The following is a 17,079-nucleotide window of genomic DNA, read 5'->3' as shown; positions in this document are numbered from 1 at the left end:
ATCCGTTAGTAACGATGAATCAAAGATTCTACATCACAGTGATGTATCAATTGATTTCTTGCGCGATTAGTAATTCAAAAAATTGGATATGAAATCATAAGATGATAAGTCTATTTTCTACTTTGTCCATTTTTACTACATGAAAGAAATTAGAAAAAATTTTAAATTATTAAATATTTTAAATATTAATTAAATTGTATTTTTCGATTTATCAGTAAAATATAATAAATTTCGAATATCAATTAAAATTTTGTGCTAAAGTACGTTTCATCTGATTGAATAAAAAAATATTTAAAACATTCAGTGTTCAAATTTTTTTCTATCCGTAACATATAACTTAACCCCCTATATCTATAATCTATAAAAAAAATCACTAATAAAATGGACAAATAATTTATAATTACAATTTTTACAAATATATACGTTTAGGCCTTGACATATATTCTAATATTCAATTCTAATATCTAATATCACACAATGATATGTAATAATTCTTCACCAGGAACCTATACGTGGAAAAAATCACGTCAAATGCCATGGGTAATTTTTACACAAGTAGAAATAATAGTTATTTAATTTAACAAAAACTTATATTAAATTAGAAATTATATAATATAATCGAAATTGAATGTAAACTATATTATGCTTGTATCAAAATTTGTTTTCTTTTGAACCTCTAAATTAAGAAAACATTGACAATTGGTATGTATAGATTCATTCTTTAATACGTAGATGATAAACTTCGAAGATCAATATATATCAGACGAACAAATAAAGGCAGCATATCAAAACACGCGTCTCGAACATAACATAAACCTTAATATCAATTCCAGTCCCAAGCTAGCAAGGCTTACTCGTATTATGGTTACATTGGGTAAATAAATTAATTGTATTCAATTTTCCAATAATGAAAAATAAAAAAATAATTAAACTAGAAATATTTTAACAAAAATCATAAATTATTAAAATACTCGAGATAAATATATCATCAATTTGTAAATATCCTGTATATATCACGCAAATTACATGTATTATTTAATTTAGGTAGGAGGAATTCTCATCCTGATGCTGTCGTTAGCATAATGATGGCTGGTGCAAATATAGTTCGTTTGAATATGGCGTATGAAACGGATAAGTGGCATACAGCCACTATACAATCTGTCAGGAAAGCGGGAAATGCAATGTACGAATGCACGAGCGAAATCTATCCCTTAGGAGTCGCAATAAATCTTCAGGGTCCTGAAATAAGGGCTGGTGCATTCCGCAGCGATAAAACAAGCTTAGTACGATATTAATCAGAATTAAATTCATATTAGTTTTAATTATTAATTAATGTTTATCTTATAATTTTAAAATAAATTTATCATAATTTTACATATTTTCTAATAACAAGTAAATTTTTAAATAAATAGTACTCAAGTATGCTGATCAAAATTTTATGAAATTTTACGGAATTACGAAATGAGATGTGTACCTATCGAATATTTATATTTACAGGGATATGCCAAATTAGAAGAGGGTAAAGAGGTAAAATTGGTAACGCAGGATATTGCAAAACGTGCAGGATGTGCAACCTGTTTCTGGGTTTCTTATCCTAATTTACCTCGCATATGTCAAGTAGGAGATAGAATATTAGTCGATAGAGGAGCCGTTTTACTACAAGTTACTTGTATCCGTTAGTTTTTTTTTTTTTATGTTGGATATAAAACACCGATTACAAAAAAATATACGTGATATATTTTTTAATACGATATATATTTCTCGAAGAGAAAATATTTGACATAGTATTTTTTTTAAAATATCGATATTCATGCTCAAGAGATGAAAACAGCTTTCAAGATTTTTAAAATTGGAAAAATGTTATAGACGAAATGGTTCTAATATTTATAATAAATGATTTCTTTTTCGCTTTCGATTCAATTGTTAATGAAAATAAAAATTCTTTCGATACAGATGAACAAGCTATAACTTGTAAGATTATCAAAGGTGGTATTATAAAAGATGGCAAACTGATACAATTATTGGACAGTTTAGTTCCATTACCACAAATTTCGGAAAAGGATATTGAACACATGAAATGGGCTTCACATTTAGAATGTGATTTTCTTATAATAAATCACGTGCGTAACGAGAAAGTATTGTACACTATTAAAAGTCGCTTCAAGAAAATGAGTATGCGTATAATCTGTATATTATTTGAACTAATTAATACACAATGAATAAGCTGATCAATTTTATTTAAAGATATTACTAGAATTTGCGTTATAGCAAAAATCTCGTCTCAACAAGGCTTGGAAAAGTTGGACGAAATTTTGAATGCAGCTGATGCTATTCTCCTCGACAGAAAAGGTATTGAAGTAGACGTAGGGAATAAAAAGTTATTTCTAGTTGAAAAAATAATTATTGCAAAATGTATAAAAGTAAGTCTATTATAAGAAAATATTTAAAATATTTATAAAAAAAAAAAGAATACAATTTTCTAATATTCATATATTATTAATATTCATAAATTTACTACGTTTTTTTAATTTTTTTCTCCAGATGGGAAAACCAATCATATTATCATTCGAAGTATGTGACGAAAATAATAAAATAAATATCGATATGAATTTAATTGCAAATGCTGTTTTGGATGGAATAGACGCAATTTTTCTTAAAACTGGTTCTTTGAACATGAAAGACACTTCTCAATTGATAAAAGATATCGATATCGTATGTAGAGAAGCTGAGTGTGCTCGATGGCAAAAAGAAATTTTCGATGAATTAAGTTACAAGGTAGAAAAACTTTTCGAATCTTTTTATATCGTTGCATAATTTATGATAACACATTTTTATTATTCAAAACCAGGTACCAGTACCTATGGACCCTTTACACTCGATCATAATTGGTGCTGTTAACACATCCTTAAAATCGAATGCAGCAGCAATTATCGTTACTACAACAACTGGAAGAAGTGCTGTTTTGTTATCAATGTATCGTCCAAGATGTCCTATTCTTGCAGTTACTCGATATGGAGTAGTCGCAAGATGGTTAATGCTCTATTTCGGTATCCATTCTCTTCATTACAAAGGTAAATATATATTTATTCCTTAAAAAAAAAATTCTTATTCACAAATCAATATATTCTTCTCTATTTTATAAAAATTATAATAGTTTTAACGTAGTTTAAATGTAATTTAGAGGAGAGTTTATCAGATTGGAGTAAAGACATACAAACTCGAATACAAACTGGTATCGATTCTCTCAGAAAGAAAAAGTATATTAAGGTCGGTGATGCAGTCGTGATTATTAGTGGATGGCGTCAAGGTACAGGATTTACTAATTGTGTTCGTATAGTTTACGTAGCACCTGGATGCAAAAGGGATCAAACCGCAGATTTTGAGTCTTGCTGGTGAATATAATTTCTGTTTTTTTTTTTGCACAAAAATATTTTGCACAAAAATAATTGTACGATAATAAAATGGAATTGAATTTTGTCATCTTTGAAACAAGTAATGAAGTATCTGTAATTATCACTTTAATTATTTCTGTTATAAAAGACTTTTATATTTTATTTTATCAGGTTATTGATTTAAATTTTTAACTTTCGTTCATATAACTTTCAATAATTATTTACATATGTAAAAATCTTCGATAATTATTTATAAAAAATCATATAATATATCTATAATATTGAAAGAATTATATGACAAATACGTGAATAAATTATAATTCTTGAAACAGATGTATAAATATCTAAAGCCATATTGCGTGAACTAATAGAAATCGTATCGAGAGATAACGTATAATATAACATTTGTATAAAATATACATACGTATATAAAAATGAATATAGTTATACGCATACTAAAAATACGATTAAATAACAATAACTAATAATTTATGAAAAAGATTGATTGAAAAGATTGATGATAACATAAGTATTCATTTTCAATTATTGAATAATTTCCTTAATTTCCTGACAATTTGTCTACAAATAATAACTATTTATAGACATATGTTTTAATATATGGTATTAAAAATAAGTATAAATTAATAAAATAAACATTTAGCCCGTCGTTTTCTCTTCTATCCCTTGTTCCTTTACATATTCGAAATTTATTTATTTTTCACTGTCATCAATATCTATTGTTATGTTATGTGGTTCAATTAAATTAGCTATTACTGTGAGTATATGTGTTTATTCAGACATTAACAGCCAAGATGTTCAAGAGGACATTAACATTAATGTCAGAATGTAATTTTATATGCTCTTGTATTCTATACACACATATCATGCTCAATTATTGATTTTTTTGTCAGCTATTTATCTTTATATAAAAAAAAAATATATATAGATATTTATTAAATATATATGATTTAAATGTAATTTCATATAAAACTTTGAATAAATATATTTTAATTTACAAAATTTTTTTCATAAAAAATAGCTTAAATTGTTAATATCGAGCAAAAAACTAAAAAAAGCAAAAATTTCACTGTACTATAAGTATGTCACACATTTGTACTCTAACCACAGCTAATCAAGTAGTCCTTTCTAAGATCATTCATTCATTGGCTACGATTGAAACGTAATTGAATCCCTACTGAGAATAGGGTCGAAGATTTGTTCCTTATTCATCAAATCTCGACAACTTGAATCTTACATATAAGATGATATATTAGGTGGAAGTCATCTTTGATATTGCAATTCTATACTCTTCCAATAATTTACGCTACTTCAATAATACTTCAAATGCTTCTAATACTTCATACTTCGTACATCTAACATTCTACGTTCAAGATATCTCCATCTCTAAAACTTTCCATTTCTAAGTGATACAATAGGAATACTTTGTACAAAAGCAAACTCCATGATAATCATAATAATCATATCTTCGTTAATTAATTACTGTAATTCTTTGATGTTACACAAGTAATCTTATATAAAGTTATGTCTAATGACATAAATAAGTATAAATATAAATTAGTTAAAACTTCAAAAGAAAATTAAAATTGCAAATATGAATTTGCATTATCTTTAGAAGAACAAAATTACAAAAATAAAATTCTGAAATTTATCTTTAACTTCGTACAAGTTAAATCTAGAAACTATTAATAAAATTCAAAAAACTAATTGAATCTTGAAGATTGATCAAAATTTTACAATTTTGAAAATGTAATTATCCCAAGCCCTCGAATTTATGCGATTTCTTGATTTCTATTGATCAAGAAAAATCAAGAAATTACACAAATCGAGAAAACTATCAAAGAGTAGTATGGCCACAGCTTTCGTAAGATCGTGAAGGAATCCTAAACAGCTTCCGAGAAAAAGGATGCGGAAAATCGGAGGTGGAAGAACGCTTGCGCTAAGAGAGACCACGTGCTCGTATTCAAACAGCCACCTGTGCTTTTGCGCTCATATTCTCCCCCTTCAAACGATCCCAACTCGTATATATACGAGGACACCCTTGGTACTGTTTCATTTCTCATCGTTACTATCGTATCGACGGATACGCTTGACTTTTAACACAGCGCTTCGATTCAAAATTCTCTTCGATTTTTAAAATATTTTCGACTACTCTTTATCTTAATCGGTGAGTTTAGAGAATTTTCTTGCAATTTAAATTTGATGTAATCGATTATAATTTTAATTCGTATATTTTTATTAGAAGGCAATTTTAAAGTTTAATTTCCATGTGATTTTATGTAGCAATTATATTGCTTTTCAGCAATCATCTTCAGTATTATCTATTTTATTTTAATTTGCTTATACATTTTTCGTGATAATGTTATTTTTTATATTTTTCGCTTTGAAGCTATAGCAAAAGTAGAAATTTTAAAAATTTCTTTATTAAAATATGTGAATTCAATCATATCATAAAATATGAAAAAATTTCTGCAATGCATTACGTATCAAGCTATTGACTTTTATAATTTTCAATTTCATTAATTAAAATAGATTTGTTAAAGTGATTCTTCGTCAATCTATTAGTTATATGTTGTTTATCGAGTACCTTTTCTAATAAATGAATGTGGAGGAAAGAGAGAGATAAAACATCATTATTTATCTTCATTAATATTTTACCATAGTTTAATTCAATCTGATTGAAAATTAGATGAAAATGATGGAACATTATCTCAATAAAATTGTATCTATGTTTATAATACATGTTGTACATGTTGTATCTATATCCTTCTTACTTAGAATATCCTATCTAATATATTTTCATTTTTCAAGATAAGTATTATAATATTTCAAGTTCCACATATTTTTTATCTTTTAAATTAGAAAATTCATATAAACTTTGTAAAGATTTAAAAACGATCAAAGACAATTTATTTTAAACAGTCAAATACAATAATTGACAATTTAACAAGAACACATAAATATAGAGAATGACTTTATGATAAAATTTCACATATAATATTTGCTTCAAATTATTTTGTAAACAAAAATTTACAATTTCTATTGCAATTCTGTTGCTTCGAAAGTTGCATATACATTTTTCTAAATAATAAATTACTTCAGGGCTCTATTATCAAGTTTATAATAGTATAATTATTCCTAACATTGTGTAACATTCATAATTAAACAATGTATGAATTTTCTAATAAATGCTATTTATTGTTCGATACTGTCCAATTAATATACGCAACAGTCGTGCAAAGCAGAAGTTAAATAGTTTTAAATTATGTAAGTTTGATTTTTAAGTTTAGTGCATGCCATATAAATTCAGATGTATACCGTATAATTTTCTTGCAGTATTTATTAAAATAATAAGGTCAAATTTACATATTTTTTATTTGTATATAAATTATATTTTTATAATACTCAATTACAATCGTTATATTTTCTCGTTGAATTCTAATTTAATTTCGTTAATTTGTAGTTTTTTTCGTAAAGAATAATACGAACAGTTATCTGAGTCATAAATTTTTTCATCTGCAGATGCATAATCTCATCTCTTGAATAAATGAATAAATTCCTGCATGCTTTAATATGTTTTCTCCTTTTTATTTTTTTATTTTTTAAAATTGAAATACGACTATTGTTAAATAACGTATAAACATGTTAGTACATGTAACACTTCTATTTTTGTTAATTGGTTGAAGAAATTGGCCGAAGAAAAACTGAAAGCTTTTTTTAAAATAATACGTTTTCCAGAGAAAGGAATTATTAATGGTCCTACACTTTAATCGTTTTAAGTAAAATTTCTTTGTAGCTACGTCATGTTGTTGGTCTAAAAATATTTTTACCCAATCGATAACTCAAGTATTTTCCTACGAATAATTTATCGACGAAATGCCTTGAGAAAGTACGAAATTTTAGACAAGCCTTTTTTTTTTAATGCTTGAACAGTATACACATTGTTTATCGATGTTTAAGTTTCAGTGTTGCGATATAAATGCTCCATTTACAAGAAACGACAATATCTATTTTTAACAGACTTATCCCAATATTTTTTAAATAATTCATTCTTGTGAATTACTTAATTTATAAAAATATATATATATGTTTGTGTGTATGTACGTCTCAAGAAAAAATTCCTAAAAATAAAAGTTTCTTTAAAGTACAGAAAAAAGTTCAGATAAGTTCAAAAGTTCAAAAGTGTACATCAGAAAATTACAAGCAAATTCTTAAAAAATAAAAGTTTCTTTAAAGTTTAGAAAAAAGTTCAGACAAATATACAGCAGAAAATTATGGATGTATATCTATTTCAGCTGTAAGTTAAAACAATGGCCATCAGCTATAATTTATTTTCATAGGCAAGAAATAAATACATCTGGTATAAAAAGGAATGTAAAAGGATTATAGATTATTTGTTAAGAATTATATTATTATTTATCAAGTTATCTCATAAATAATACTATTTCAAAAGTTCGGTTTCAGTTTTAAAAAATCGTTTGTTATAAACTTTTAAAATGAAGTCAAATCGAAACGAAATTAAATTGTTTATAGTTCAAAAAAGAATAAAATAAAATATTTCATTTTTGTATCAATGTGTCGATACAAGCATTAACATAGCCACATTATTGCATGTATTTTAATAGAATTCGTTCCATTAGCGATGATAGCAGAGCATCTTTTCCGTATCCTACCTTTTCCTATCTTGATAACGACGTGAATGTTTTACCGATCATATTATCGTATATTATTTGTATGTCAGCAACATTATGATATTTGATATTAAATGGAAGAAAATTGATAAAATTATTTTTCATCAATTAGTAAAATATCTCGCAATCTTTTTTGTTCCACTTTTCTTCTTAATTGAAAAATTTAGAATTTTTTAATTTAGTTAGAAATGCAGAAAATGTGAGAGAAAAAGATTAGATATGTATTATTTCTAAAATGATTTATTGGATTATAGGATAGAGTCGATGTGCGGTATAATAGTTAGATAATATGATAAGTTAGTGACATTTAAATTCAATGTGCATACAGTTAGTACTGATAAAGAATACATAGAAGGAATTATATAAGCATATGTCACTCTAGTAATGAATTTTAATTAATACATCAAAATCAATGTCAAATTACAGAGTTTTTCATTTTCAATACGCTGCATAATTGAAAATTTCCATGAATTTTTATACTGTAATATATTTACCGATTAGCTTGTTCAAAATATAATTTAACTGATATATATCGATTTAGAAATTTAATATCTTCATTTCATTTTCAGAAAATTTGGTAAGATGCCAATCAAGTTCTACTTAAAATCAACCTTACTGTTTATCATTGTTGGCTTCGTTGTTGGTACCGAAAACTACATAGATTACTCAGGTATATAGAAAGAATTTACGTATTTCTATTTTTCTGAATACTTACTTAATATATTTAATTACACAATTTATTGAATATAACACAATTTGCTTAACTTAAGTAACTTAAATAAAATAAATAGCGACTTAAGTAAACAACATGTGTTGTTGAGAAATGCTTCAGGATAATAAAGCAAATATTTAAATTTCTCACAGTCACGTGATCTTATTTCCAAATGTAAAAAATTCCTAGTAATCTTTAAAATTATAATGATTATATTAAAAAATAATCAATCTGCAATCTGAACACATTCAATAATATTTAAATAGTTTCTTCTTGATGACTGATAGAATTAAATAAAAATTTTCGTTGGCAAAATTTGTGACACATTTGCAGATGAAATACCAGAAAAAATGCCAATAGAAAATATTCACGAGCTCTATAGACTTCTGGTGCAACGCAATGCTTTAGAAAATGCTAGACTTGGTGAAACTCCATTGGAACATTTGATGATCCGTAAATCTCAGCGATCACCTTCATTGCGTTTACGTTTTGGACGTTCTGATCCTCATTTATCTGTAAGTACAAATAGATATTTATTTCTAAATAATGATCATTTAAATTTTTGAAAGTCTTGCACAGAATAATCGTAATAAAATTTTTATAATATTCATATTTTTCAGATTGGAATTCTACCAAAACCAATGAATGCCATTCCATCATCCAGATTCGATGATAAATGAACAAAAATGGTTCATTTCCCTTTTTTTTCTCCTGCTACGTGTTTAAAAATCGAATCCACTATTTACATAATTACATAATTATTAGAAATTAAAAATTGTACTTATTTTATTAATGTTTTACAAGAATGATGAAAATATATTTTCTTTTCCTCTTATCCCTTTAATTCTTTATAATTATTCTGTGTTAACGGTACGTAAATTAATGTATATATATATTACATAAGAATTATTTTTAATAATACGATTTATCGATCAATAAAAACATCTTACATATTTTTTATATTTTATTTCCTGTATGTTGAACGCATTTTTTAATTGTTTTAATTATAATGAATAAAAATATGATAATATATATGATAATAGTGTGTTTGTATATATTTTTCCACAAATAAAGCTATCGAGTAATTTATTTTAAATCTTAAACTCGATTAAATTTTATTAAAACTAAGAAAACTTCAAACCGTTATAACTTCGAAGATAATGATTTCCGATTAATGAATGAACGATCATTAGAAGTGCAAAATTTTTCTCTTTAAAACGCTTTTTGATTTATCTCAATATCACTTTTGATTTCCGAATAATCATCCGTATAAAGGAAAAGATAATTTTTAATCGTTTACTATTTTTTATCTTCGTGGTTTACTCTCTCGTCTTTCTGACCTATCCCAAGCTCCAGACAAGTGACAGACTCGATTCCTAGAAAAATATAATACGCAAATGTAGTACGTTTCAAAGAAAAGATATAGGTCACGTGATCACAGATCCATTTATAATTTTCGTATTGTGTTAAACGCTGAAAATGTTGATCTCAATAACTATTTGATTTATCGGGATAATAAAAATATATGAAAATTTGAAGTTTCGTTCGTAATTATAATAATTTTTATAAAATATTTTATAAAATATTTCTTTTGCATAATTTTATTTACAAAATATTATATTTAAATATATATTTAATGCAGATACACATTAAATTATATAAGAAAACTGTACAAGTAAAATATTAATTTTGGAATTAATTTATTTCGTGTTAATTTTTATATAATTTATAAGTATTATTTAAAGTGTGCTGTCTTTGTAGAAGAACAAAGTTTCTTAAGTGAATACACTGCTTCCCTATTTTCATTAGTCAATTCACCGATATTTTTAAATTCTGGTCGTGACAAAATTTGACTTCGTGCGTGATCCACAGTTATAGAAAGTGGCATTGTTAAAATTTTCCGCCAATTCGTTTTCTCGTATTGAATTAAAAACTGGAAATAAAACAATGTTATATTTCTTAAATATATTAATATTATCTATTATAATTATATCAATTTTACTGACTTGATCAAATGCAGTATCTTCAATATGGAACATTATATGAGTTAATGGTTTAGAAAGAGGTGTAATTTCAGGTATATCGTCCTTAAGCCTATCGACATTATTTTGCCTTAAATTATTCAATATTAAATCCGATGCATGAATTAAAAATTCATGAACCACCTAATATAATATCACGTTAAATTCAATTTTTAAATTATTAGATTAAAATTTTTGAACAATAATTTATAATGTATATATTTATTACACACCTTCAAAGCTTGACGTCCCGAACTGGTGAATAATAATTCATCGGTATATACCTCAATAATAGAAGACATATTTGTTTCATCGATACGCGAATTTGTATTTAATGTTTGCACACTAAAAAATAATAAGCGAATAAATAAATTAATTCCAATAAATATATATACATGATTTATAATTTTAAATAAAATTTTTGTGCTTAATAATTTTACTTTTTTTTTACAAGTTGAAAGAAATCGTCAATTTGTGAAGTATGCTTGTTATCTTCATCGATACTACAAATAGCTTCAGCTAAAGTAGTCATAGTTGCTGATATATCGTTAGGATTAAAGATATTTAATTCACAATCTTTAGATGTTGAACTATCTTCTATCTCTACTTCGCAATTTTTTGAGAATTCAATAAGAGCGGTATAAAGAGATGCACACAAAACATGAAGAAGAACATTTCCACCAATTGGATGACAATGGGCAGGAATATTATCATTTAACGCGAGTACAGTTTTCAAAATTGCAAGTGGTAATGTTACATATAACTCGGTGAAACAGCCAATCACTAGTGACATTGCCTGATACATACTAGCTCCTGTCTGAAAATTATTATGTTATTTCATTGAATTTTTTTTTAGATTTTTAAGTAATTGAAGATTAGATTAAATCTTAAATACTACCTATTTTAATTTATATGATGTAAATCTATAAGATATTTTAAGTCAAAAAATTATTAATTTAAAAGCAATCCCAATTTTGTTATATAAATATACAGTTATAATCGATAACTTACTTTTACAGCTTTTAAAAGTATTTCAATAATTGGTTGCATCATATCCTTTAATGGATTTAAAATTGCATTTAACCAAGGAGGCCTTGATTGGTTCCAAACCTAAAAAAACATGTTCGTTTAATATTTTCAAATATTCTTATTCGCTTAATTTTAAAAAATAAATACCTGTTGCCGATCAAGATAATTAGACCACTCAGAATTTTGTTTTAAAGCTGGTATAATAACGTAACCAGGATCCTGTGCTGTACATGTTAAAATGTACATTAAACTATAAAGGCTCAATGCTGATGTTATTTTTATTGATGGATTGCACATTGCACCACTACATAAAAAACCACCGCAATTCTTTTTATCGAATTTCTTGAAATTTTCAAATTCGTTTTCACATGTAAAATTACCACATTTATATATGAGAGTGTTTAATAATATTTTGGCTACTGCACAATTGTTCATAAAAATTATCTATGAAAATTTAAAAGTAGCATCTTTTAATTATAATATTTAATTTAAAATATTAACATTTTAAATTATACAAAATATACGCTTCTTCTTTTAAATAATCTAACAATATATAAAACAATGTATAACAATATATAAACAATATATAAATTTTATATTCTTTTTTTTATATTCAATTAAAAATCAAACATTATTGTCATCCAAATTAAATAAACTTAAATGATATTTATTTTATAATATATTATTTATAATATGTCTAATTTCTATGCTATAAAATATCGCTATGATAGCGATACATATAAGCGATGATAATAACCTTCATTAATTGAGGCCAATTCGGCTGAGGTTGATGTCTAAGAATATTTAATTCTAAAATCACAAGTCGATCCGGAGGTAAATTTGAAATATATACATCAGAATCGATAGAACCCAATAAATTTGGCGCGCATATTAATAACCAGGGAGCAGGTTCACGACGCGTTTGTAGAATCGTTAAATTTTCAAATCCAACACGAAACACCTGTGATAACAAATTTTTCATATAAAAATTCATAAAATAAGATACATTAGATAAATTATCTTAAAAAATAAAAAGCATATTAATATTTGCATATGTGAAGCATGTTTTAATACCTGATATAATTCTTGAAGAGGTGTACCTCTTAATAATAAGCAAATTAATAACTCATTACATTTTGTATGTATATCTCTAATAGCAGTAGGCAATTTATTTAATTTCATTCCGATCATTTCATTGGCATTTACGCAAACAGCCAAAGCAAGATATCCGGTACAGCAAAGGACGTTAAAAGCATCTGTCCAAAATTGTTCAGCTCGTGCCAAACTTGGTCGGCCCTATTTATATTAGTTTATATTTATTTGTATTAATATTATACATATATATGTATATATATATAAAATTATATAACTTTTTTTAATATTACATAAATAAATCTTGTTACAATAATAGATAAAGACTCGTTCAACATCCCAGAAAAAACGCGTTGTGCCATTTTTGGAGATACGGTACTCCATAAATCTGCTTTGGTTCCTAAAAAAAGTATAAAAAATGAATATAAAGATATTATATTATAATTAAAAATAAAATATAGTAAAAAAATATTTCTTGTCGATATAATATATATAGTGACGAACAAAAGAAAATTAGATAACATAATTAATTTTAGGAAAATATGATATATATATATATATATATCAATTTGAAGAATTAAAATTTGAATTAAAAAATATACTAAAATACTGTTCATTATATAGATTTAGAAATATTATACTTTCTAATTTTATAATATATGATAATTTTATAATGCAATAAAATTATAATTACCATTCATATATAGCCACCACATTTGAATTACGAAAGAGCAACGTTCTCGTTCAAAAAATGATTTATTATCATGCCAACTAAGAGAATCAGCTTCGTTAAGTATATATAATGAAATTAAACGACAATGCAAATCCAACAATCGTTCTGCCACAGCTTCAGTCATTTCATGATAAGACTTATACGATGTGTTTAATTTCTCGCTATTCAAAATATGAAATTTAATAAAATAATTAAAAAAGAAGAATTTACAATGATTTAGTATAAATACCTTGATTGTAAGGAAATTAAATTTTTGGCCTGTTGATTATAACACCATAGAGAATTTCGTATCAATGCAGCTGCTCCTAAAGTAGCTGTTAATACTGTCAAATCTGCATGATCTAATGATTCTTGAATAAGTAAATGTAAATGTTCTGAAATGATTTTATTACAAAATATTTATATCAAAATTTAAAACATTCCCTTTAATTTGAATTATTTATTTAGATTTAATTTTTTATTTCTTCCAAACGAAATTACATTTCTTTACCTAATAATTTATCGGCAGTATCGACAACAAGTAATACAAATTCGGAAGGTTGAATTTTTTTAATAACTTTCTCTTCATTTTCTACGATTGCAGAAGTCTCATTTTCCATTAAATTTGTCAAACCGGAATGACGTTCAAATGCAGCTTGAAAATCTGCTTCCCACCACATAACGATTTTAACAGCAGCGAATGAAGCATGCCTTGGGAAATCAAGTTTTCCACCACTTACACGCGAACAAAGTGGTTCTTTCAACACGGTTTGCATTTCCTACATCATATCATATATATATATATATATATATATATATATATATATATGATATTAATTCATAATAAATCCTTTGTTATTTTGTAAAAGATTATTTTTATTACATTGAAAATAATATAATATAATATAATATCATAAATACTACCTGATAATATTGCATGTCTCGTTGTAACAAAATTCTAACACGGTCTACTAAATTACCATCTTCCATAATTTCCATTTTTATTATTCTCTCTTTGTTGATTCAAATTATATTCTTAGAATTGTAAAAATATAATAAATGATTATATACAATATTAATATTGTCTTAAATAAAAATATTTATTGATAATAAATTTTAAATAATATCCAATAATAGTTTCACATATTATTTATTATTTACAAAAAATATATTTAATGATAATATAACAAATTACATTGATTCTGAATATATGACTGAATATAATTCTGGATATGTGCTTTTATGACAATATATAAATTTTAAAATAAAATATTCTTGAATATTAATATTACATATGTAACTAATAACAAACAAATAAAACAAACAAATAACACACAATAAAATAATATAAAATAATATAAAGAATAATTAAAATATATGTGCCATTCTAGCATGCAAGTTATTAGTGTCAATATGTTATAAAGATATAAGTACTCACATATATTATAATATTTTATCTATTATTGTTTATATACATAAATTTAAAAATTTTTAATTTTTTTTAAATTTAGTTATTGTTAATTAAAATTACAATTTGAATAATTAATATGTAATTGAAGACAGTTCACTGTAATTTCTTTTTATTTTCCACTAAAGGAACATTTATTAAAATTTGTTTGATCTCCTATAATTGCTGGTATTTCGTCATCGAGTAATTCATGTAATGTTTTTCCATCATACTTATAAATCCATTTACCATCTATAAAATCATATCGTTTTGGACCAGATTTTGGAGATGATAACCAAATTTGTCTATTTGGACTTTGACGATTTATAACATATGTACCATGAGAATCACCAAATTTAACAGTTAATACACCATCCTGTAACATAATTATAATGTAATTAACTATAATCACATCAGTATACCATCATATAATTAATATATAATATATAATATATAAAGTATATGTTATAATTAGTATATATTATAAGTTTAATATATATTTCATTCGTAAAACATACCCCATATGATACATCTGCATCCGATAAATGTATTGCTTGCTCTACTAATTCATCAAAATATTCAGTTAAAGAAGTAAGTGTCTCATCAGAAACTTTTTCAAATTGTACAGATGTTAATTCTCTGTAAAAAAAAAAAATTTCATTTTTACATAATTGATTATTGATATTTTGCTTTCAAGTATATATAAAATTATGGAAATAATATAAAATATTATTAAATAATAATATAAAAAATTAAAACTCAAAATATTAATAAGAAAAATTTGATATAGAATAGAATATTTAATATAGAACTTAGAATATTTTGTTATTATCATTTTAATGTACTCACTGTGTAGATAAACTATTATTTAAGATTATGAATAAATTTTTATCACTAGAATGATTATGAGCAATTGATTCGTAACTTAATATTTTTAAATCTTTACTTATATTTAAATACTTTTTAAAATGTAGCATATGATAACCTATATTTGCTTGGCATTTTACGTTGATTTCTTGTATTAAACATTTATTTATAATGCTTTTTACTAAATCATACGATAAAATTCTAAAAACACTTTGTTTTATTGTACCTCTGGTTAATAGCATGATATAAGCTTTTTATATATTTTATATTGATTAAACAAGATGCCAAGACATCATATAATTACACAGAATATTGTAGTAAAATTACGTATTCGAAGTTTTATTACATTTTCTGCAATTTAAATTTTAATTTATTAATATAATAATCTTATAGAATTTTATATTTCATTAGAAATATCAATCTTTAATTTTTATATATTTTTATATTTCTTTACATAATTTCTAAAAAATTATAGCTTAAATCTTTCTTGGTATTTAACTTGCAGCACCATCTCTTATCATATACTCATACTATTATATTTATACTAAGTATAGACAAAGAGAGCTAATAATAGAAGTAGGACAGAGATAGGAAAAAATTATTGCAATCAGCGCCATCTTCAGAGTGCCGCAAATGAAACATTAAAAGAAAGGATAGAAAATAATTAGAGAAGGACAGAGATATAATAAAAATTGACTGCCAGCGCCATCTCTCGAGTATTAAAGACAACTCTTCTAAAAAAGGATAAGAATTGATGAGCAGCGCTATTGATAATTTTTAAAAAGTACATATGATATTCAAGAGATGGTGCTTATGATCACTTCTTATTCTATTTCTATCCTTCTTCTATTATTTTCTGTCCTTTCTTTATGTGTTTCATTTGCGGCACTCTGGAGATGGCGCTGATTTCAATATTTTTATTATATCTTTGTCCTTCTTTGCACTGTTTGCTCTCTTTGTCTATTTACATTATAAAAAACTCAAAAACTCTACAAACAATTCTATGATAACTAATTAATTTTATTATTATCTTTTTTTTACTTATTGATTAAAAATTATACAAATTTTAATTCATGGATATTTTGTTATCTATATTGC

The 17,079-nt window shown here is 24.9% G+C and overlaps 4 protein-coding genes across 4 annotated transcripts; 2 read left to right on the top strand and 2 right to left on the bottom strand.

The window, feature by feature from the left end:
- Window positions 1–295: 295 nt before the first annotated feature.
- On the top strand, window positions 296–3,496 carry LOC100869596 (pyruvate kinase). Its single transcript, XM_086904068.1, has 9 exons — window positions 296–540; window positions 733–874; window positions 1,045–1,283; window positions 1,498–1,675; window positions 1,954–2,172; window positions 2,245–2,420; window positions 2,542–2,775; window positions 2,849–3,071; window positions 3,182–3,496. The coding sequence occupies exons 1-9, from the start codon at window positions 478–480 to the stop codon at window positions 3,394–3,396; spliced, it is 1,689 nt and encodes a 562-aa protein (XP_086760194.1). The 5' UTR covers window positions 296–477; the 3' UTR covers window positions 3,397–3,496.
- Window positions 3,497–5,443: 1,947 nt separating this feature from the next.
- On the top strand, window positions 5,444–9,648 carry LOC100869714 (short neuropeptide F). Its single transcript, XM_031917152.2, has 4 exons — window positions 5,444–5,577; window positions 8,671–8,771; window positions 9,147–9,328; window positions 9,434–9,648. Exons 2-4 carry the CDS (start codon window positions 8,684–8,686, stop codon window positions 9,491–9,493), a joined length of 330 nt encoding a protein of 109 aa, XP_031773012.1. The 5' UTR covers window positions 5,444–5,577; window positions 8,671–8,683; the 3' UTR covers window positions 9,494–9,648.
- Window positions 9,649–10,496: 848 nt separating this feature from the next.
- On the bottom strand, window positions 10,497–15,236 carry LOC100869832 (uncharacterized). The gene is made up of 14 exons (XM_086904066.1): window positions 15,106–15,236; window positions 14,592–14,702; window positions 14,179–14,446; window positions 13,918–14,062; window positions 13,650–13,849; window positions 13,249–13,355; window positions 12,938–13,159; window positions 12,621–12,824; window positions 12,011–12,307; window positions 11,846–11,944; window positions 11,275–11,651; window positions 11,068–11,179; window positions 10,820–10,978; window positions 10,497–10,746 (listed from the first exon to the last, which is right to left on the bottom strand). Exons 2-14 carry the CDS (start codon window positions 14,664–14,666, stop codon window positions 10,549–10,551), a joined length of 2,463 nt encoding a protein of 820 aa, XP_086760192.1. The 5' UTR covers window positions 14,667–14,702; window positions 15,106–15,236; the 3' UTR covers window positions 10,497–10,548.
- fh (frataxin) lies at window positions 14,802–16,518 on the bottom strand. Its single transcript, XM_086904067.1, has 4 exons — window positions 16,436–16,518; window positions 15,964–16,332; window positions 15,633–15,753; window positions 14,802–15,490 (listed from the first exon to the last, which is right to left on the bottom strand). Exons 2-4 carry the CDS (start codon window positions 16,221–16,223, stop codon window positions 15,248–15,250), a joined length of 624 nt encoding a protein of 207 aa, XP_086760193.1. The 5' UTR covers window positions 16,224–16,332; window positions 16,436–16,518; the 3' UTR covers window positions 14,802–15,247.
- Between the last annotated feature and the right edge of the window lie 561 nt (window positions 16,519–17,079).

Source organism: Apis florea, unplaced genomic scaffold (genome assembly GCF_048593485.1).
Source record: "Apis florea isolate Af1SG1 unplaced genomic scaffold, ASM4859348v1 contig_2293_pilon, whole genome shotgun sequence".
NCBI lineage: Eukaryota > Metazoa > Arthropoda > Insecta > Hymenoptera > Apidae > Apis > Apis florea.
This window is presented reverse-complemented; position numbering and strand designations above follow the sequence as displayed.